At 37.5% G+C, this 25,000-nt stretch overlaps 1 protein-coding gene across 1 annotated transcript in view; it reads left to right on the forward strand.

The window, feature by feature from the left end:
• LOC128659543 (chloride channel protein C-like) overlaps positions 1-25,000 on the forward strand; it is a 299,086-nt gene that overhangs the window by 150,400 nt on the left and 123,686 nt on the right. The window contains exon 14 of the mRNA XM_053713137.1: positions 864-1,030. Within this exon, the coding sequence (XP_053569112.1) occupies positions 864-1,030 (167 nt within the window). The remainder of the gene's footprint in view (positions 1-863; positions 1,031-25,000) is intronic.

Here is a 25,000-nt window from a genome sequence, read left to right on the forward strand (position 1 = left end):
CCGATTACCGATTACATTTAAGGTTAAAACATAAAATCAATAACATAAGGGTACCCAAATGTTATCATAAAGAATCTAATGCAAGAAAAAGGAAATCCAATAGAAAAGTCCAAAAATAGCATTTTCCTGGAAATGTTTTTCAAATTTTGGCCACTGAGAGAAGCTATGGAGCTACCAAAGAAGAATAAATAGGGTTGTTTGTTCACCACACGTATTATAGAGGCATCAAATTGGAGTCTTCTTTGAAGACATTTCTCTATTTTTATATATATTATTAAAATTTTGGACACCTTTTTTCCAAGATTACAAATATTTGGACACTATTTTTCTAATACTAAAAATATTCCGACACACATTTTTTACACCCATCACACTGTTTTAGGATGGATGTATCCCAATAGGATTTTCGGTCCACCACATACATTATTGGATATATTATACACCATTTTGTTGGACTTTGTGATTTCTGCTATTTTTGGACTTTTCTTTTGGATTTCCTTTTTCTTACCATAAGATTATTTATTATAATGCATATATATTATGCGCATATATATGATTTATGTTTAATAAATTGATTTTATGTTTTAACCTTAAATGTAATAGGTAAACTCTGTATATTCACTTTAGCCTTTTTTTAGGCACTTCCTATATTTGTTTAAGTTTCTCACAGTACTGGAGGATCATTTATCCTTATGAAATGGCTTGTTTAATATGACTAGGAACCCTGTACACTTGTTAACGTCTTTCTCTATGCATACTTCATGGCACAGGATGTACGACCTGTAAAACGTGATCTTTTGATTAATATGACAATCAACACATATTAAGGATCTGAGCTGATGCCTTTGTCTCCATCTCTTTAGGTGGAAATAACAAATGACGTTCAGTCTATTCTGCTTATAATGGTGGTAGCAATGGTCAGTAAAACAGTGGGAGATTACTTTAACCATTCACTCTTCAGCACATTACTGCACCTGAAATGTATCCCCTACCTGAAAGCAGAACCATGTGTCGTTGAAGGAAAAAAGAAGTAAGTATTTTGTGTTTACATCAGTTAAGATCAGAAGCTAAAAATATGCTGCCCTACATTTTAAACAAAAAAGGTGTTCCTATGTATGCAAGATATACTGTATAATAAAAATGAGAATAATACTAAAAATGTGAAATAAAAATGTAAAAAAATTTATAATGTTTTCTTAAACAGATTACGTTTACTGATAAATGTACTTTTATTTGTGAAACGTGGCTGACTGCCTTCTAATTGTTTAACTGTTTGCTTTAGTATTTTCTGAGGACAATACATCTTGTTTTCCATATGAGCTTTATCAAATTTGCAAAGTCCATTGAGAAATTCATTAAAGAGAAATTAAAGTAAAATGTTACTATGTGCCTTACATATACAGGTGGCCCTCGGTTTACGCTGGTTCAATTTGCGCCGTTTCAGAATAACAACCTTTTTTTTTTTCAGTCATGTGCAGTAATTAAAATAGCCAGTAGGTGGAGCTGTCCGCTTGTTTTGCAGCAAAGTTATGCAACTTAACAGGTCTGAAATTGATCTGTGTACACAGAACAGACATTAGCTATCGAGCAGCAACTTCCCTATTATCTTCCTGTCCAGCTGCTTGAGGTGAAGGTGCCTAACCGCCTATGAATGAATCACTGCAGAATGAAATGCATAGAATAGGTGCAGACCCAATATTATCTAACATGCTAACAATGCAGAGAACTGATTGCAGAAACATGCAAGTAAAAAAACTTTTTTGTTCATTAAACTTAGTTTGATGATGAAGCAGTCTGTTGTGTAATTATTTTATTCGGTGCTGTTAGCAAATGTTTTTTGTTCATGACACAATCTATATTATTATTTAAAGTCTTCAATTCAAAGCTTTAAAAAAATAATGTATTAGGTGTTACTTATGTCAGTTTTGAGAGGGGCCTGGAACCTAACTCCCTCACTTCCCATTGACTTACATTATAAACTGTTTTTCAATTTACAACGGTTTCGATTTACAACCATTTCTCCTGGAATCTAACCCGGCGTAAACTGAGGGCTACCTGTACAAGCAATTATGTAATGCATTGCTTAGAGACCTGTATACATAAGTGTTTTTAACATTGACATTTTAACAGTTCACAAGGTTTTGAAATAAAGAGCACTTCATGGGTTAAAACAACTTGAAAATCCTGCTAAAATCCAAGCTTGTAGTCCTCAATGCTGTGGCCAACAAGCAACACATGTAAAAGAAAATGATTAACCTTTTAAAACACAAACAATAATAAATAAAAAAACAATGTATTAGTGCAAAAAGGATATGTCCAAAAAAGTCAATTGGAGACTAAGGGCTCCATATACGAAGCAGTGAAAGCTGTTCTGGAGCCCTTGTGGTGCAGGTTCGCATATGCGAGCCTTCTTCCCTCAATGTAAAAAGCATAGGTCATTAGACCGCTGCTTCTTACACCTTACGCCATCTCTGAGGTGGCGGGGGAAAATCACAGAGAGCTTGCTCGCTCGCTCTCAGTGATTGACAGACCCTTCAGTCGCACGATTGGTCGGGGCGGGCATTACACACTCGGATGAGTGTGTAATGATACATACGGGCAAATGGATCAACATATCCGCTGCCCGTGTGTAGCGAAGGTGGGCGGACATCTTTGCGACTTGAGAAGCTGTCCGCCCGCCGCTTAGTACCCAGGGATTACTTCTCAGTGGAAATTAACGCTGCAGTCCAACTCCAAGGGTTAACCTCAAATTAAACAGATCAATGCTGCCAATATTGAAGTCCTGTGAGACTACAGGGTTAATTTACATGTAAGTTGTATACTCACATACTGCAGAGATTCACATCAAGCTCTAGATATAAATGCAATGGGAGACTCCAGCAGGTGCAGATAGAAGTGAGCTCCAATGAATGTTAAAACAATTTAATAAAACAGGTGTTAAAATCACAGGGGTTTACAGAGAACAACCACAGCTAGAACATCCGTATATTACACAGACTGTATATTTCAAGGATCCTTGAAAAAGCCAAGCGACTATTTGGTGAAACGATCTTTGGATTTGAAAGTGTGATGTCACGTTGTGGGCAGAGACCAACCTTCTGAACTGCATACTGTAATCATAAACATTGTTTACAATATACAGTCTGTGCAATATACGGATGTTCTAGCTGTGGTTGTTCTCTGTAAACCGCAGTGATTTTAACACCTGTTTTACTAAATTGTTTTAACATTCATCTGAGCTCACTTCTATCTGCTCCTGCTGGAGTCTCCCATTGCTTTTATATCTAGAGCTCGATTTGAAGCTCTGCAGTATGTGAGTATACAGCTTACATGTGAATTAACCCTGTAGTCTCACAGGACTTCACCATTGGCAGCATTGATCTGTTTTATTTGAGGTTAACCCTTGGAGTTCAACTACAGCATTAATTTCCACTGAGAAGTAATACAAAAAGGAAAACAATATACAGAGGTGCAAGATGGAAAAAAACACACAATATTCTGTACAAATGAACTAAGAACTGATACTCTCCTTTAGGTCAGACCGCAGCCTTCTTGCAGTCTCTCCCTTGTGACTGTGTATAGATAGATAGTAGTAGTAGATGGCGCTGGTCTATTGAGTGATTTTCTCTAGTAAGTGAAGAGAAAAAAGGCTTGATGCATATATTGAAGCCAATTAATATGGGTGCAGTATACTCACTCCATAAGATGAATCTTTACAGCTGAAAGGGAACGTAGCGTCAGATGGCAAGAGTCCACATGTTCCTGGAGTCAAATACTGAATTTTCAGGTTTATCCAAAAGTGGACTATAAATGAATAGAGACCCAAATGACAAAAGTATCCAGTGTATAATTGAAAAAAGTAGTAACTTACTCCATAAATAAGGAGATTCCAGCTCAGCACAGCAAAACAAGATCTTGACAATCTTTCAACAAAGGATAAAAGGTTTTATTTTCTCAACGCGTTTCAACGTATTACACGTCTTTATCAAGAGCATATATTAAAACAAGTAAAACAGGTAAGTAAAACCAAGTATTGAGTATTTGACTCCAGGAACCTGTGGACTCTTGCCATCTGATGCTACGTTCCCTTTCAGCTGTAAAGATTCATCTTATGGAGTGAGTATACTGCACCATATTAATTGGCTTCAATATATGCATCAAGCCTTTTTTCTCTTCACTTAGTAGAGAAAATCACTCAATAGACCAGCGCCATCTACTACTACTACCCACTGAGAAGTAATCCCTGGGATCACTTATGCACATTTGAAGTTGGGATTTAGTCTCCATTTTTTTTTGACATATCCTTTTTGCACACCTTGTTTTTTGTTTAAGCAACACATGTAAATGAGATTTTATTCTAAACGAACCAATCGCTGTTTAGAATGTTGCGTACTTAGGTCAATTTTAACACACTTGTATTGCAGCCTCCGAGGACACAATTCTCAGAGGTATTTTACAATAAAAGCAGGCATAATATATAATGAATGCATATTTTACTCTGTTTGCATGTAGCACTTGAATTACAATTGGAAAGTAAATGTGATAGCTTGAACACAGCAATTGAAGTTAACACGAGTCAGGATAGTGCATACTCAGAGCTCTGATTAACTGTTTTGCAAAACAAAAAAGTGTCACAAAGCACATCAAAATACATTTAAAAGTACAGTTACACTCATAATAACACTATCTAATAAAAATGATTAAAAACAATATTGCACCATAAATTTTATAAGGGCTCAAAGATATGAGGCCTCAGGTGTTAGAAAAAAAAGTGCAGACATAGGCATCTATTTATCAAAGCGTCAACTTACTTACCTGCATTCAACAGCACCAATACGCTCGCCTAAGATCGCCTAACATCGCTGTCGCGAACTTGAATACGTTCTCCAAAATTATCAAAAAAGCTGTCAAAAAGCTGCGCACCAAGTACGGTGCGATGAGCAGCAGACTGTTGTTAACTAACAGTCATCGATCTCGCTGCTCTTCGGCTTTTTTACAGCATTCTTGGTACCCTGTCACTAAACACCCACACTATACTATACTGTTTACCCCCTATATCGCCACTCCTGGAGCTCACCGCAACTCTAATAAATGTATTAACCCCTAAACCGCAGCTCAAGGAGCCCAGCGCAACTAAATACAATTTTTAACCCCTAAACCACTGCTCCAGGACCCGCCGCAACTAAATACAATTATTAACCCCTAAACCGCCACTCCCGGAGCCCACCGCCACCTACATTATACTTATTAACCCCAATCTGCCGCCCCTACACCGCCGCCACCTACATTATATTTATTAACCCCTAATCTGCCCCCACACCGCGCCACCTACCTACAATTATTAACCCCTAATCTGCCGCACCCAACGTCGCTGCCACTATATTAAATTTATTAACCACTAAACCTAAGTCTAACCCTAACCCTAACACCCCCTAACTTAAATATAATATAAATAAATCTAAATAAATATTCCTATCATTACATAAATTATTCCTATTTAAAACTAAATGCCTGTAAAATAAACCCTAAGGCCTAGATTTGGAGTTTGGCGGTAGCCGTGAAAACCAGCGTTAGAGGCTCCTAACGCTGGTTTTAGGCTAACTCCGGTATTTGGAGTCACTCAAAAAAGGGTCTAACGCTCACTTTTCAGCCGCGACTTTTCCATACCGCAGATCCCCTTACGTAAATTGCGTATCCTATCTTTTCAATGGGATTTTTCTAACTCCGGTATTTAGAGTCGTGTCTGAAGTGAGCGTTAGAATTCTAACGACAAAACTCCAGCCGCAGAAAAAAGTCAGTAGTTAAGAGCTTTCTGAGCTAACGCCGGTTCATAAAGCTCTTAACTACTGTACTCTAAAGTACACTAACACCCATGAACTACCTATGTACCCCTAAACCGAGGTCCCCCCACATCGCTGCCACTCGATTAAATTTTTTTAACCCCTAATCTGCCGACCGCCACCTACGTTATACTTATGTACCCCTAATCTGCTGCCCCTAACACCGCCGACCCCTGTATTATATTTATTAACCCCTAATCTGCCCCCCACAACGTCGCCGCCAGCTTCCTACAATAATTAACCCCTAATCTGCCGACCGCAAAGCGCCGCCACCTACATTATAGCTATGTACCCCTAATCTGCTGCCCCTAACACCGCCGACCCCTATATTATATTTATTAACCCCTAATCTGCCCCCCTCAACGTCGCCTCCACCTGCCTACACTTATTAACCCCTAATCTGCCGAGCGGACTGCACCGCTACTATAATAAAGTTATTAACCCCTAATCCGCCTCACTAACCCTATAATAAATAGTATTAACCCCTAATCTGCCCTCCCTAACATCGCCGACACCTAACTTCAATTATTAACCCCTAATCTGCCGACCGGAGCTCACCGCTATTCTAATAAATGTATTAACCCCTAAAGCTAAGTCTAACCCTAACACTAACACCCCCCTAAATTAAATATAATTTTAATCTAACGAAATAAATTAACTCTTATTAAATAAATTATTCCTATTTAAAGCTAAATACTTACCTGTAAAATAAATCCTAATATAGCTACAATATAAATTATAATTACATTGTAGCTATTTTAGGATTAATATTTATTTTACAGGCAACTTTGTAATTATTTTAACCAGGTACAATAGCTATTAAATAGTTAAGAACTATTTAATAGCTACCTAGTTAAAATAATTACAAAATTACCTGTAAAATAAATCCTAAGCTAAGTTACAATTAAACCTAACACTATACTATCATTAAATTAATTAAATAAAATACCTATAATTACCTACAAGATTAGGGGTTAATAAGTGTAGGCAGGTGGAGGCGACGTTGTGGGGAGCAGATTAGGGGTTAATAAATATAATATAGGCGGTGTTAGGGGCAGCAGATTAGGGGTACATTGGGATAATGTAAGTAGCGGCGGTTTACGGAGCGGCAGATTAGGGGTTAAAAAAAATATGCAGGGGTCAGCGATAGCGGGGGCGGCAGAATAGGGGTTAATAAGTGTAAGGTTAGGGGTGTTTAGACTCGGGGTACATGTTAGGGTGTTAGGTGCAGACGTAGGAAGTATTTACGCATAGCAAACAATGGGGCTGCGTTAAGAGCTGAACGCGGCTTTTTTGCAGGTGTTAGGTTTTTTTTCAGCTCAAACAGCCCCATTGTTTCCTAAGGGGGAATCGTGCACGAGTACGTTTTTGAGGCTGGCCGCGTCCGTAAGCAACTCTGGTATCGAGAGTTGAAGTTGCGTTAAAAATGCTCTACGCTCCTTTTTTGGAGCCTAACGCAGCCTTTATGTGGACTCTCAATACCAGAGTTATTTTTATGGTGCGGCCAGAAAAAAGCCGGCGTTAGCTTTTCGGGTCGTTACCGACAAAACTCCAAATCTAGCCGTAAGATAGCTACAATATAGCTAATAGTTATATTGTAGCTATCTTAGGGTTTATATTTATTTTACAGGCAAGTTTGTATTTATTTTAACTAGGTAGAATAGTTATTAGTTGTTAACTATTCTATCAGCCAATCGGAACAGCCAATAGAATGCGAGCTCAATCCTATTGGCTGATTGCATCAGCCAATAGGATTTTTCCTACCTTAATTCCGATTGGCTGATAGAATTCTAATCCCCCTTCGGCCCGGTTGGGTGAAGACTTCTCAAGGTAGGGTGATCTTCAAGGGGTTAGTGTTAGGCTTTTTAAAGGGGGGATTGGGTGGGTTTTAGAGTAGGGTTGGTTGTGTGGGTGGTGGGTTTTAATGTTGGGGGGGTTGTATTTCTTTTTTTACAGGTAAAAGAGCTGATTACTTTGGGGCAATGCCCCGCAAAAGGCCCTTTTAAGGGCTATTTGTAATTTAGTGTAGTGTAGGGCTTTTTTTTATTTTGGGGGGCTTTTTTATTTTGTTAGGGGGATTAGATTAGGTGTAATTAGTTTAAAAATCTTGTAATTATTTTATTATTTTCTGTAATTTAGTGTTTGTTATTTTTTGTACTTTAGATAATTTTTTTAATTGTATGTAATTGTATTTAGTTTAGTTCATTTACTAACTATTAGTTATAATGTAGCTATCTTAGGGTTTATTTTACAGGTAAGTATTTAGTTTTAAATAGGAATAATTTAGTTAATGATAGTAATATTTATTTAGATTTATTTAAATTATATTTAAGTTAGGGGGTGTTAGGGTTAGGGTTAGACTTAGGTTTAGGGGTTAATAAATTTAATATAGTGGCGGCGACGTTGGGGTGCGGCAGATTAGGGGTTATTAAATGTAGGTGTGTGTGGGGGGGCAGATCAGGTTTTAATAATGTAGGTGGCGGCGGTGTAGGGGGCGGCAGATTAGGGGTTAATAAGTATAGTGTAGGTGGCGGTTGGCTCCGGGAGCAGCAGTTTAGGGGTTAATAAGTTTATTTATTTGGCGGCGGTGTAGGGACGGCAGATTAGGGGTTAATAAGTATAATGTAGGTGGTGGCGGTGTAGGGGGGCAGATTAGGGGTTAATAAGTATAATGTAGGTGGCGGCGGTGTAGGGGGGGCAGATTAGGTGTTAATAAGTATAATGTAGGTGGCGGCGGTGTAGGGGGGGCAGATTAGGGGTGTTTAGACTCAAGGTACATGTTAGGGTGTTAGGTGTAAACATTCCCATAGGAATCAATGGGATATCGGGCAGCAGCAAACATAAGCTTTCACTGCTTTCCGACTCCCATTGATTCCTATGGCATCCGCCGCCACCAGGGTGGTGGATTGAAAACCAGGTACGCTGGGCCGGAATAGTGTCGAGCGTACCTGGAAGGTATTTGATAACTTCCAAAAGTAGTCAGATTGTGCCGAACTTCCGTTCGGAACATCTGTAATGACGTAAGCATCAATCTGTGTCGGACTGAGTCAGGCGGATCGTATGTTAAGTCATAAATTTCTACTTTTGCCGGTTTGTAGGGTTTGCTAACTAAGGCGAATCAGGCTCGCCACAAATACGCTGCGGAATTCCAGCGTATTTGCGGTTGATGGCTTGATAAATAGATGCCATGGGTTTTATAGAGATATTTAGCTATACAAGGAGTGCAGAATTATTAGGAAAATGAGTATTTTGACCACATCATCCTCTTTATGCATGTTGTCTTACTCCAAGCTGTATAGGCTCGAAAGCCTACTACCAATTAAGCATATTAGGTGATGTGCATCTCTGTAATGAGAAGGGGTGTGGTCTAATGACATCAACACCCTATATCAGGTGTGCATAATTATTAGGCAACTTCCTTTCCTTTGGCAAAATGGGTCAAAAGAAGGACTTGACAGGCTCAGAAAAGTCAAAAATAGTGAGATATCTTGCAGAGGGATGCAGCACTCTTAAAATTGCAAAGCTTCTGAAGCGTGATCATCGAACAATCAAGCGTTTCATTCAAAATAGTCAACAGGGTCGCAAGAAGCGTGTGGAAAAACTGCCCATGAACTGAGAAAAGTCAAGCGTGCAGCTGCCAAGATGCCACTTGCCACCAGTTTGGCCATATTTAAGAGCTGCAACATCACTGGAGTGCCCAAAAGCAGGCTTTTGAGTGTCCTTGCAAAGAAAGGTGGCTATATTGGTCACGGATTTGTTTTTGTTTTATTTTTGAATGTCAGAAATGTATATTTGTGAATGTTGAGATGTTATATTGGTTTCACTGGTAAAAATAAATAATTGAAATGGGTATATATTTGTTTTTGTTAAGTTGCCTAATAATTATGCACAGTAATAGTCACCTGCACACACAGATATCCCCCTAAAATAGCTATAACTAAAAATAAACTAAAAACTACTTCCAAAACTATTCAGCTTTGATATTAATGAGTTTTTTGGGTTCATTGAGAACATGGTTGTTGTTCAATAATAAAATTAATCCTCAAAAATACAACTTGCCTAATAATTCTGCACTCCCTGTACATGTATATGTGTGTGTATAATTATATATAAATATTTATATATATATATATATATGTTTATATATGTGTACATATGTATTTATGTATTTATATGTGTATATATGTATTTACAGAATATATACACATACCAACACATAAATACATATGTATACATATATAGGGCGCCATGTACTAAGGCGTCAATTTTTTCGCACAGACCATATCGAAATAACCCGCCGGCATTCGCACCATGCGGATGGCACTTCGTTACATGAATGTACTAAAAACCAAGCCGTAAAATTTCGCGTCTATTGTGTGTCGAAGACAATCGGATTATTGATAACTTTGAAGCTTCGTTCGGCGCGAAAGAGCAAAGTTAAGAAGCAGTCTGCGACCTGATTGGTTTAGTTCTTTACCCACGTGACGATCTAGGTGTCATAATCAGACTGGCTGATGCCAATTATAACGCTAGACACAGCTTGGAATGAACCGGTGGCAAAAAAGTGTAAGGCTGCCAACAGTTTTAATAGTCCGGGTATGGCTTGTGAACGCGCTGTCATAAGTTCCAGGTATTCTGCTATTTCATAGTAAAGTTCCATAATAGCTTCTCTGTCCAAACGGAATCTCTGGATAATCTCTGGATCAGAAATGCTTTCTAAACCCATACGTGGAAGGAAAACTCTAGGGACTCTGATTCTTCTACCTCTCCTTCTTTGCAAGTTGTCAACCAGTGCCTGTATAGCCCTTCTTCCTCGTAATTGAATTAATCGGAAAAGAAACATGTGTAAAAGTGTCTCCATCTTCATTCAGTGATCCAAAAACCAATAATGCTACAATAGTAGTCTAGTCCTTTCACTTAAGTAATTCTACCTGGCGTCAGGTTGAGACGCCCTAAAGTTTTTTATTGTATTTGCTACCTAAATGGTCGCGAAGCAAATCACGCGAAGTTACAATGAAAGTTGGAGCGGACGGATTAGTTGTAACATTCATAATTTCCGATTACAGCGAATTTACGTGCGATCGAACATTTAGTAAGTGGAAAAAGGCTTCGGAACGATCAGTTGCGTAAAATTACGATCGCTGATGAAAATAGTGGTTTTTCGACCAGATCGCAGATTGGTACATACGAGAAGCAGATCGTGAGCGAATTTTGACGCGGAAATACAGACGGACGGTCACTTCGAAGCTTAGTACATGGCGCCCATAGACTTACAAATATAAGTGCTTTGGAGCTCTTTGCAGTTAAGGGACCATTAAACTTGACATTTCAACAACATATAAAATGTTTCATTATTGCAAGTGAAACATCATTGCAATATACATTTGTATTTATTTTGCTGCCTTTTGCTGTAAAATACAGCTAAAAAATGTACTTGTTTTACTTTCTCCCAGGCAGGTTTGGGTTAATACTTTTATGCAATTTATGTAAGCTTTTGTTTACTTCACCCTAAGATTCTCAGCAGTCACATCTTTGTAAAAGGTGGATTATCAGTTTTGCATCAACAATCATGATAGGAGAAACATTTTTTGCAATAGTAACTAAGTTGAATCAGTTCTAAACCCTTAAAGGGACATGAAAACCACATTTTTTTCTTTCATAATTTAGAAAGAGCATGTAATTTTAAACAACTTTCCAATTTACTTCAATAATCTAATTGCATCATTCTCTTGATATCCTTTGTTAAAAATTATATATAGATAGGCTCAGTAGCTGCTGATTGGTGGCTGCAAATAGATGCCTTGTGTGATTGGCTCACCCATGTGCATTGCTATTTCTTCAACCAAGATATCTAAAGAATGAAGCAAATCAGATAATAGAAGTAAATTGGAATGCTATTTAAAATTGTATTCTCTATCTGTATCATGAAAGAAAAATGTTGGGTTTCATGAGCCTTTAAGGAAAGAGATAAGGGCAGGCTTCCTCAGTCTCTCTCAACTGCACATGTGCAAGCAGAGTTCATGCTATATCTGAATATTAGTTTGTGATTGGTTAGCAGGTATTATTTTGTTCTGGCGGACAGGGAAATCAGTGAAATTAATAAACATAAAACAATAGAAAAATGTGACAAAATTAAGCTGCAGTGGACTTCCGGTGGGAGGAGCTGGCTAGGAACAGAGCACGCCGAGTTTTGGCGTGGTGCTTCGTCAACTCGAGAACCATTCTGTCTCCCCTACTGTATTTCTCCCGTTGCTGGTGCGGTTTTTGCACCCTAGGGAGCTGGGCGAATTACACCGAGTGCCCAAGTTGGAAGTCTGTGAGAGCTAAGATTAGGCTCCGTTGCTAGAGCCGCAAGCGGCGCTGCCGCTGGAGACCACCCAGTTCAGGAATAACTTGCTATACTAACCGACGGCGATAGAGGTTTGCATCTCTCCACCCTCTGCCGACTGGTCCCTAAACAACAATCTGCACCGTAATCCTGGAGTCCCCCATGTGTGGGAAAAGAAACAGCTAGACGGCCTGGTACCGGATCCGTTGTGGGATGGGTACTGTCCCCTAGGGTCCGACACTCTTTCAAACCAACTCACTAACAGAAGTGGCAGGCTAAGCTACCTGGACGGATAAATCAGGCGCAGCATGGCGTTGGCAGCTTCAGGTGTACAGCTCAGCTGATGTGGAGACGCTCTCTGGATGGAGTCACTGTTGCACTACTGCATTGCCCTGACCCCTGATGCCGTGAGCCTGTAGGTGAGAGTTGTTCCAGTAGCCGGTAAGGATCAGAGGCGATTTTGATTTTTGCTGATACTCTGCCTGGGACTGACTGAGCTTATATCGGCTGAGGTCCCTACAGGTCAAGAAAGTAAAAGCGCAAGTATTGTGCCCCTGCAAGGGGACTGGTTACATGACTGTCTGCAATTTTCCTTTTTCTACCTAAGAGAAAGTTTTCTATATTGCTAATGCCTATATGGTAATGTGAATTCAATCCACCTTGGAGTAACTGATACAACTTGTGGAATGTGTATATAATATCTGCCCTTGTATTATTGTTTTGTGCAGTCTAACTAGCATACTGTCTGTAAATAATATATACATCTGCTCAAGGTCCTCACGGAATAAGCGGCACAAACAGGGGCAAAAAAGGCAACATAATATTAAGATAATCAGAGCTAAAACTCTGGAAGGATGAACTGTCCGTGTCTGATACGCAGTGAACTTGAATAAGTGCTAATCAGGCAGTAAAGGCTCAAAAGAACTACCAGCCAGTTTATAAGTACAGCTTTGTTGTTTTTCTTTGTGTGTTTTTTCTGGCAACTAGCTAAATCTGAGGGTATACTTTAAGCTGTGTGCATATTTCAAGTGAACCTAAGCAAGAGCTGCTCAGGCAGTAAAAATTCAAACGTTTTTGCTCTATCATCAGCCAGTTTATAAGCACAGCTATATTGTTTTTTTTGTTTTTGGTTTTTTTTCTTGCTTCTGCTGGTAATTAGTTAAACTTGTGTGTATATTTTAAGACAAGTTTACCTGATAACATTAAGTTGTGTGGGGAATTTATACTGGGCTATAAATTGCTTGAAATAATTATGGAAATTATGATAATAACTATATAGCAATCTCACTCTTTTTGAGGAAGTCTACTCTATAGGCCATTCTACAGTTGTACTGCACAGCGGTTCCTATCCTAGAATATAAATATCTGAAGTATTACTATCTTTAGTGCGAAGGTGCTGCATTACAGTTTTTACAATTTCTCAAGTAACTTATATTTAAAAAAAAAAAAGTGTATCTTTAAATACTGTCTTTTCCCCCCTAAATCACATTCACAATATTTTCACTGAATTAATCTGTTCACCTTTTTTTTTTGCATGCGTGTGTATATATATATATATATATATATATATATATATATACGCATCTGCGTGTGTGTAGACACAATATTTTAAGTATTTTTTGTCACACCCTCTTTTTTTTTTTTTTTTTTTCTTTGTCAATATAATAACACATTTGTATTAACTAATTTTTCACTCATACACCTCATTATTTTAGTGAATAGGGTTTTTTTTTTTTTTTTTTTTTCACCTGGTAGTGCTCTCTCTATTTAGTAGAGTGCACAGTAAGGGGAAAAGCCAGTGCGATATATGGACAGATATATTACGACCTCTAAGTTTACTTCCCCAAACATGCCAGTTAAACAAAAAGATAGGAAGAATCGTATATCAGAAGCAGTAAAAGAGACACTAGCACTTAAAAATGACATTCAGCCACTAATAAATCAATTGTCAGAAATTTTTCTACCTCAATTCGAGCTGTTACAGTCCCAGATGGCTGGTCTCACGGCCGAGATTAGGCAATTCTCTAATAGACTTAATGAGGTGGAAAATAGAGTATCCGAAACAGAGGATGCCATAAATGATCAAGCAAGTCAACTATCTAGTCATACTAAAGATATTAAAAGTATACAAGATCGTTTAACAGATCTTGAAGATCGGTCCCGTCGCAATAATTTAAAGATAGTGGGACTACCAGAGGCTAGTGAGTTTATTGATCTTCTACACTTCGCATCTATATCTCTCCCTCAAATACTAGATTTACAACAACAAAATACACCTCTATTGATTGAAAGAGCACACAGAATAGGCCCTCACAGGAGATCAACTAAGGGGACAATTCAAAACAGGCCTGTTATGATTAAATTCCAAAATTACCAAGATAAAATGACACTCTTGCGATTGTACAGGAAAAATGGCCCAGTACATATAGGGGATGCCCAGGATTATTCTAGTGAAACCTCCCAGAAAAGGAAAATTATGGCTCCCTACTGCACTAAGCTAATTGACGCAGGACATAAGGCTAGGCTAGTTTATCCAGCCAAAATAATGATAGAAGACAAAGACACTACACATACCTTGACAAATGTACAAGAAGCAAGACAGTTCTGTAATGATCTAAAAGTTAAGCTATAAATAAGGAACTGGCCAAAGCTTGTAAATAGATGATGGGGTCTCTCGCGATGCCGTCACCTGACAGGCTATTCTTTTTAATTTCTTATTTTTATTGTGTTTCTTTTTCTTTTTTTTTTTTTTTCTCTAACCTCCTTCCCATCCCCTTCTTTCCCCCCTGCTCCTTCTCGGGTGTCTCTTTCTATCTGATTTTTAGTTAGAAATCAGGAGACATCCTTAAGTGTGTTTCATGGAACATAGGGGGTATAACCTCCCCTATTAAGAGGAAGTTGATTATCAAACAATTAGGTAAACATAAACCTGATCTTGCGTTCCTGCAAGAAACCCATCTTAAAATCTCAGAAGTAAATAAGTTAAAGTCTAAATGGGTTGGCCATGTAATTGCATCATCATGTAATAAAAGGAAAAGAGGAGTGGCCATACTGTTTAATAAAATTCCGACATATAAAGTGCTGAAACAAATTTTAGATAAAGAAGATAGATGGCTAGTGGCTGAGATTGAGATAGGAAATATTAAATATATCTTTTGTAACATATATGGACCAAACCAGGTTGATACAGATTTCTGGAATAAACTTACAATGCAATTATCTCAGTATATTGGGCAAAATTTGATTCTTGTGGGAGACTTTAATCTAATTCCAACTCCATTGTTAGATAGATGTACTACAAAGACGGTTCATTTTCCCAATGCAAAGGCTAAAATATTTTCTCAGATTTGCAGAAACCTAAAAGTTCATGATATCTGGCGTATTAAATACCCAGATACGCAAAGATTTTCCTGTGAATCTAAATCCTACAGAGCACTATCTAGAATAGATTTTTTTCTGATTTCAAGTCCAATGTTAGCAATGAATATAGATGCTCAAATAGCCGATATAGTTATTACAGATCATGCTATTATTTCCTTAAATATATATACTAATAACCCAATTGTTAATTCAGGAAACAATTTTTATTTTCCTAGTTATCTATCCCAAGATAAGAAGTTTGTTGATTGGCTGGCCCAAAAATGGCAAGAGTATCAAGGTTTCAATAAAGAATATCTTGAAAAAACTGAGATTTATTGGGAAACCGCGAAAGCGTATCTGAAAGGTGTAATTAAGGCATATATGGTTAAAAAGAAGAAACAAGCTAATGCACGTGAAGTACAATTGGCTAGCCAACTTAGTAATGACTACAATAAATATATTAATAATCCTGTTAGATCGCTTTGGACTAAATATCAGATGGCCAAACAAGAACGGGATCTCTTTTTTAAAGAAAAAACGATGCGAGAAGACATAAGAATCAATGCAAAGTACAAGGGACAATTTGGTAGATCAGCGAAATTCCTGGCCAGACTGAATAAGACAAGGAAAAAAAATAATATAATCGAAACTATCAGATATGATCAAGTAAATTATACAGACCCATCGGATATCAAAGAAATTTTCTATAAGTATTATCAAAATATTTACGCAGCGGCTGAGATAAATACTGAAAATAAAAACAACTTTTGGAGTAGAGTTAAGGTCCCCCAAATTACATCAGCTGTTCTGGAGACTCTAAACAGTCCCATTACTACCAAAGAAGTGGCAGAGGCTATAGACCAAGCTAAGAATAACAAAGCGCCTGGCCCAGACCAACTGCCAGCAGAATTTTATAAGAGTATTCGAAATGATTTGCTTCCTACTTTAGTCAAATTGTTTAATGACTATTTCCTATCAGGGAAACCTATGTCTGAGTATTTCTCGGCGTCGGCTGTTACATTAATTCTTAAGAAAGATAAAGACCCTCTTAACCCTGCTTCGTACAGACCTATATCACTCTTAAATGTAGACTATAAACTACTTACGTCTATAATGGCGAATAGACTTAAGACAGGAATAGATCAAATAATACACGAGGACCAATCTGGGTTTATCCCGAGGAGATCCTCTATTAGAAATTTGAGACGTGTTACTACCATCATAGAATATTTTTGGGTCAACAATCAAAAAATAACCAGGAAACAAGATCAGGCGATATTAACAGCCGACGCCGAGAAGGCCTTTGACTCAGTAATCTGGGACCATCTATATACTTCCTTGGATAGATTTGGTTTTAGGGGGGAATTTGTATCAGTGATTAAGTCTATCTACAATTCACCTACCTCGTATATTTTAGTTAACGGTACACCAACCACTAGATTTCAGATCCATAAAGGGACAAGACAGGGATGTCCCCTGTCGCCCCTTTTATTTAATATTGCTATAGAATCTCTTGCAATCTTACTAAGAAACACTTTAGAGGGCATCGATATTGGTGATCAAAGAATTATCCTATCGCTTTATGCGGATGACTTGCTACTATTTTTGCAAAATACTAAAATTAGTATCCCCCTGGTACTTGAAATCTTCAGACAGTTCAGCTCCTTCCCTGGCTATAAACGGAACCTTAGCAAATCTGAAATTTTATGGATAAATCAAAATATAGATAGTTGTAAAGAACACCCATTTCAGGTTGTAGAAACTATAAAATATCTGGGCATCAATTTAAACAGAAATCCTAACTATTGGTACAACAATAACTTCTCTTTTTTTTTTGCTAATGCAAAGGAGAAATTGAGCAGGTGGACACTGTTCCCTATCTCGCTCTCAGCCAGAGTTATGCTGATAAAATCTGTTCTTCTTCCGCAATTAATATATCTTTTTCAAAATCTTCCTCTCTTTGTACCAAACAAAGATTTAAGGCGCTTTTATAAAAACTGCGTTTCTTTCCTATGGAACAAAAAAAGATACTGTCTCTCGCGAGCTAAATTACATTATCCACCAGAATTTGGAGGATTTGCTCTTCCTGATATAAAATGGTACACTAATTGTATTTTGGCACGTTTTGCTTTAGATTGGATTACAGAAACTAGTTATTTCTCGAATCTTTTAATAGAAAGACAGTTGGTCGCTCCTCTTTCCCTTAAGGCTTTAATTCATTGTCCAGCCATCCAATTACCAAAAGATATTAAAAAACTGTTAGTAATACGTAATGTGATCTTAGCATGGCAAAAGCTATGCGTTGCCCTTGATGTAGATTATCGAATATCTGCACATCTTCCTATCAGAGGTAATAACTTATTCCCCCCTGGCCTGTCATCCGACATATTTTCAAAGTGGGAAGAGAAAGGGCTAATTTATGTTTCACAACTATTAGATAATGATCACAAAGTAAGAACATTCGAATCCATTTTTCACGAATATAATATATCGAATAAAATTTTTTATGCGTACTTACAACTTAGGCATTTTATAAATGGATCCCACAATATTAGACAAGACTACAAAGAATTCGGTGTACTTAAAGATTATATCACCCTACATAAAAATAGTATCCATACCATTTCGTTAACTTATAATATTTTAATGTCGAAACAAGGGCAGCTAGGCTTAGAAATTTTAACTAATGTCTGGAGGCCTTATTTTCAAGAAATAACATTAGAAAAGATCAAATCCAGTATTAAGCGAGTAAAAGAGGCTAAAATTTCTACATCTTGGAACGAATCACACATAAAATTAATTAACAAGGTGTATATTACACCAAAAATGTTAGCTAAGTGGACAGGCAGCAATACAGGGGAATGTTTTAAATGTAAACAGGCTGATGCTGACCTCCTGCACTGTCTATGGTTTTGCCCTAAAATTAAGCAATTTTGGTTTAAGGTATTTTTTTGGTGGTCCAAAATCTCTCAGGAGAATTTTTTAATAGATGTATTTCAAGTTTTCTTCCTAACTAAGGAGATTACCATAAAATTCTCTAAGACGATTGATACATTAATCTTATTAGGTCGTAATTTAATTTTTCGAAGCTGGAAAAATAAGAATGCTCCCTCATTTAAGTTATTTAAACAGGAATTTTATTCGCAAATTATGTTTGAACAACTAAATAGTGATCCTTTATCTTCAAATCAGATTCAATGTTTTTTTTGATAAATGGCTTCTTGTAATATTGGACCAACCATATAATTTACAATATTCACTAACAAAGTGCTTTCATAAATCAGATTTTTTTGGTACATTAATTCTCAGGAACATATTCCCAGTAGACTGGTACTAATAAATTATCTATGTTTGGACATTTAAAATCTGGTGGAGATGGAGATTTAGGAGTCCCCTTCCTTCCTGTCCTTTCTTTCTTCCTCCGACCTTTCCCTTTTTTTTTGTAGTTTTTTGTAGTTTTTGTTATTTTATTATTTTTTAGGTAAATAAGAAATAAACGCACAATAGTATGACAATGGAAGTTTATGATTGGAGAATTTAATATTAAGCTGAGAATGTCATGATATTTTATGTTGTCACTATACAGTAATTATGATTAGTGCAGGATTTAATTACCATTTTTGTCTCTTTTAGTTAGCAGAGGAGGTTTTGCCTAATGTTATAAATAAGATACAAATGGAAAACATGTTTTTTGGTTTTGTGTTACCTGCATGGTCTACAAAGAATTTTGTGTAAGTGTGACAAATATGTGTTACTGAAATGTATTCTGTGCTTGAGGATAAATAAAAGATTTAAAAAAAAAAAAAAGCTGCAGTTTTCGTTGCAGAATTATTCCCAGATATGTAGGTTCAAAATCATGTAGTTTACAATTTGTGTTTAGTGGTCTTTTAAGTAGCTAAAACATGAAAAATCATATTTTTGCAATACTCATATTTAATAAAGTGTTATACTGTGTATTTACAGTAAATATTATACATTTCAATGTTCTACACATTTTTGTATTTTTTAAATAGATATTCATATATGTCTGTATATATCTATACCTATGTATAATAATTTGCTGTATGTATATATATTTAGCAAAAAACATCAGATATATGTAGAGATATGTATTTATGAATAAATAGAACATATTCTGCAGTGTTAAGAACAATGGAATGTGAAATATTAATATTTTACATGGGTTAGTGCACTTGAGAATATGCAATCGAGTTTGTGGGATTGTAGTGCTATACCCCTCCTCTTTTTGCTCCATTAACTTCTATGGGGTAATATGTTAGCTTGAGTAAAAACTTTTTACTTACAATTTGTAATACAAGTGCTACCCAACGCGTGCAGAAAGTTAGCACATGAGCGGGAGCGTTAAACACCACTCCACTTGTAATCTGGCCCTTATTCATTTTATGGAGGATATTACATTTTGAGTTTGATGTCCCCTTAGAGGAATATTAAACACTAAATAAATGCTAGATAAAATGCATTCAAAGAAAAGATTAGTCTGAGAATAAAATATAGATGTATTTTTAAAGTTTCATTAGCTGTTAAAATATTGACAACATAAGGGTAAAGTTTTAGTGTCTATAAAACAATGGGCGCTGCCATGTTTTAACTGAAGTTAACTTCTCTGCTGTGGCCAATTAGAGATAGTTATAAATAGGTCACTAGAGTGTTCAGCCACTGATAACAGTGTTCTGCACTTCCATTTCTAACAGCAAGCTCACAATTTTTTTAGAGTGGAATAACAGGAAAAGGGGGACAAAATAAATAATTAAAGTATATTGGAGAGTTTTTATATGTATATACTAGCTGTTGCCTGCGTCTTCGCTCGCATGGATTTTGATATCTGTAAAACATAGCAAAAAACCAGACCACTCACAACGACGTGCCCTCACGTGTGTGCCCATTCGGATTGCACACTCGCTGACATGAACTTCTTGAGTTTTCGTTAATTCTCTGTGTTTCTCGTAATCTAAATACCAATTTTCATGTCTGTAACATCATCGATTTTTGAGATGTATGTATTCTTATAAAGCAGTCCCCCTTTTTGACCCCCCTTAAAGTGATTGTAAATTTAATGTAATTTGGAATTACCGGCGCATTCCTCAAGTCTGTAGCACCTAAATCACTATGTGTTTTTTTTTTTTTTATTATGTGAAAGGTATGTTTATTAATTTAGATTTTAATTACAAAGCTTTATAGTTGCTAGCTCCGCCCCCGGCATTACTTCCTGGTCTGAGTACAGAACGGATCCACCCGCTCTCTATGTCATCAAATGGGCATCTCTTTCTTCACGGATCGAATTGCGCATGCGTTCAGTCTATTAGTCTGCAATCTAATATGTAGCGCATGCACTTTGCAAACGTGGGGCGTGTTAGTTTTTTTACAGTCGCCGACTGGCCTGGGTTTTGATTGTACATTCAAAAAACGTGACTTTTGAAATCAATGGCGGCGATTCTACGGGCGGAGGAACGGAGGGTCAATTGGAGGATTTATAAAAGTAAATATTTAAAAAAACATACGGCTAGATTTGGAGTTTTGTCGGTAAGGACCCGCGTAGCTAACGCCGGCTTTTTTCTGGCCGCACCATAAAAATAACTCTGGTATTGAGAGTCCACATAAATGCTGCGTTAGGCTCCAAAAAAGGAGCGTAGAGCATTTTTAACGCAACTTCAACTCTCGATACCAGAGTTGCTTACGGACGCGGCCAGCCTCAAAAACGTGCTCGTGCACGATTCCCCCATAGGAAACAATGGGGCTGTTTGAGCTGAAAAAAAACCTAACACCTGCAAAAAAGCCGCGTTCAGCTCTTAACGCAGCCCCATTGTTTGCTATGCGTAAACACTTCCTACGTCTGCACCTAACACCCTAACATGTACCCCAAGTCTAAACACCCCTAACCTTACACTTATTAACCCCTATTCTGCCGCCCCCGCTATCGCTGACCCCTGCATATTTTTTTTAACCCCTAATCTGCCGCTCCGTAAACCGCCGCTACTTACATTATCCCTATGTACCCCTAATCTGCTGCCCCTAACACCGCTGACCCCTATATTATACTTATTAACCCCTAATCTGCTCCCCACAACGTCGCCTCCACCTGCCTACACTTATTAACCCCTAATCTGCCGACCGGACCTGAGCGCTACTATAATAAAGTTATTAACCCCTAATCCGCCTCACTAACCCTATAATAAATAGTATTAACCCCTAATCTGCCCTCCCTAACATCGCCGACACCTAACTTCAATTATTAACCCCTAATCTGCCGACCGGAGCTCACCGCTATTCTAATAAATGTATTAACCCCTAAAGCTAAGTCTAACCCTAACACTAACACCCCCCTAAGTTAAATATAATTTTAATCTAACGAAATTAATTAACTCTTATTAAATAAATTATTCCTATTTAAAGCTAAATACTTACCTGTAAAATAAATCCTAATATAGCTACAATATAAATTATAATTACATTGTAGCTATTTTAGGATTAATATTTATTTTACAGGTAACTTTGTATTTATTTTAACCAGGTACAATAGCTATTAAATAGTTAAGAACTATTTAATAGTTACCTAGTTAAAATAATTACAACATTACCTGTAAAATAAATCCTAACCTAAGTTACAATTAAACCTAACACTATACTATCATTAAATTAATTAAATAAAATACCTACAATTACCTACAATTAAACCTAACACTACACTATCAATAAATTAATTAAATACAATATCTACAAATAACTACAATGAAATAAACTAACTAAAGTACAAAAAATAAAAAAGAACTGTTACAAAAAATAAAAAAATATCTACAAACATAAGAAAAATATTACAAGAATTTTAAACTAATTACACCTACTCTAAGCCCCCTAATAAAATAACAAAGACCCCCAAAATAAAAAATGCCCTACCCTATTCTAAATTAATAAAGTTCAAAGCTCTTTTACCTTACCAGCCCTGAACAGGGCCCTTTGCGGGGCATGCCCCAAGAAGTTCAGCTCTTTTACCTGTAAAAAAAAAAAATACAATACCCCCCCCCAACATTACAACCCACCACCCACATACCCCTAATCTAACCCAAACCCCCCATAAATAAACCTAACACTAAGCCCCTGAAGATCATCCTACCAAGTCTTCACCTCACCAGGTATCACCGATCCGTCCTGGCTCCAAAATCTTCATCCAACCCAAGCGGGGGCTGGCGATCCATCATCCGTTGGCTGAAGAGGTCCAGAAGAGGCTCCAAAGTCTTCATCCTATCCGGGAAGAAGAGGCGATCCGGACCGGCAACCATCTTGATCCAAGCGGCATCTTCTATCTTCATCCGATGACGACCGGCTCCATCCTGAAGACCTCCACCGTGGACCCATCTTCTTCCGGCAACGTCCAACTGAAGAATGACGGTTCCTTTAAGGGACGTCATCCAAGATGGCGTCCCTCGAATTCCGATTGGCTGATAGGATTCTATCAGCCAATCGGAATTAAGGTAGGAATATTCTGATTGGCTGATGGAATCAGCCAATCAGAATCAAGTTCAATCCGATCGGCTGATCCAATCAGCCAATCAGATTGAGCTCGCATTCTATTGGCTGATCGGAACAGCCAATAGAATGCGAGCTCAATCTGATTGGCTGATTGGATCAGCCAATCAGATTGAACTTGATTCTGATTGGCTGATTCCATCAGCCAATCAGAATATTTCTACCTTAATTCCGATTGGCTGATAGAATCCTATCAGCCAATCGGAATTCGAGGGACGCCATCTTGGATGACGTCCCTTAAAGGAACCGTCATTCTTCAGTTGGACGTCGCCGGAAGATGGGTCCGTGGTGGAGGTCTTCAGGATGGAGCCGGTCGTCATTGGATGAAGATAGAAGATGCCGCTTGGATCAAGATGGTTGCCGGTCCGGATCGCCTCTTCTTCCCGGATAGGATGAAGACTTTGGAGCCTCTTCTGGACCTCTTCTGCCACCGGATGATGGATCGCCAGCCCCCGCTTGGGTTGGATGAAGATTTTGGAGCCAGGACGGATCGGTGATACCTGGTGAGGTGAAGACAAGGTAGGATGATCTTCAGGGGCTTAGTGTTAGGTTTATTTAAGGGGGGTTTGGGTTAGATTAGGGGTATGTGGGTGGTGGGTTGTAATATTGGGGGGGGGGTATTGTATGGTTTTTTTTACAGGCAAAATTGCTGAACTTCTTGGGGCATGCCCCGCAAAGGGCCCTGTTCAGGGCTGGTAAGGTAAAAGAGCTTTGAACTTTATTAATTTAGAATAGGGTAGGGCATTTTTTATTTTGGGGGTCTTTGTTATTTTATTAGGGGGCTTAGAGTAGATGTAATTAGTTTAAAATTGTTGTAATATTTTTCTTATGTTTGTAGATATTTTTTTATTTTTTGTAACTTAGTTCTTTTTTATTTTTTTGTACTTTAGTTAGTTTATTTCATTGTAGTTATTTGTAGATATTGTATTTAATTAATTTATTGATAGTGTAGTGTTAGGTTTAATTGTAGGTAATTGTAGGTATTTTATTTAATTAATTTAATGATAGTATAGTGTTAGGTTTAATTGTAACTTAGATTAGGATTTATTTTACAGGTAATGTTGTAATTATTTTAACTAGGTAACTATTAAATAGTTCTTAACTATTTAATAGCTATTGTACCTGGTTAAAATAAATACAAAGTTACCTGTAAAATAAATATTAATCCTAAAATAGCTACAATGTAATTATAATTTATATTGTAGCTATATTAGGATTTATTTTACAGGTAAGTATTTAGCTTTAAATAGGAATAATTTATTTAATAAGAGTTAATTAATTTCGTTAGATTAAAATTATAAAATTATATTTAATTTAGGGGGGTGTTAGTGTTAGGGTTAGACTTAGCTTTAGGGGTTAATACATTTATTAGAATAGCGGTGAGCTCCGGTCGGCAGATTAGGGGTTAATAATTGAAGTTAGGTGTCGGCGATGTTAGGGAGGGCAGATTAGGGGTTAATACTATTTATTATAGGGTTAGTGAGGCGGATTAGGGGTTAATAACTTTATTATAGTAGCGCTCAGGTCCGGTCGGCAGATTAGGGGTTAATAAGTGTAGGCAGGTGGAGGCGACGTTGTGGGGAGCAGATTAGGGGTTAATAAATATAATATAGGGGTTGGCGGTGTTAGGGGCAGCAGATTAGGGGTACATAGCTATAATGTAGGTGGCGGCGCTTTGCTGTCGGCAGATTAGGGGTTAATTATTGTAGGTAGCTGGCGGCGACGTTGTGGGGCAGATTAGGGGTTAATAAATATAATACAGGGGTCGGCGGTGTTAGGGGCAGCAGATTAGGGGTACATAAGTATAACGTAGGTGGCGGTCGGCAGATTAGGGGTTAAAAAAATGTAATCGAGTGGCGGCGATGTGGGGGGGCCTCGGTTTAGGGGTACATAGGTAGTTTATGGGTGTTAGTGTACTTTAGAGTACAGT

Source organism: Bombina bombina, chromosome 5 (genome assembly GCF_027579735.1).
Source record: "Bombina bombina isolate aBomBom1 chromosome 5, aBomBom1.pri, whole genome shotgun sequence".
Taxonomy (NCBI): domain Eukaryota; kingdom Metazoa; phylum Chordata; class Amphibia; order Anura; family Bombinatoridae; genus Bombina; species Bombina bombina.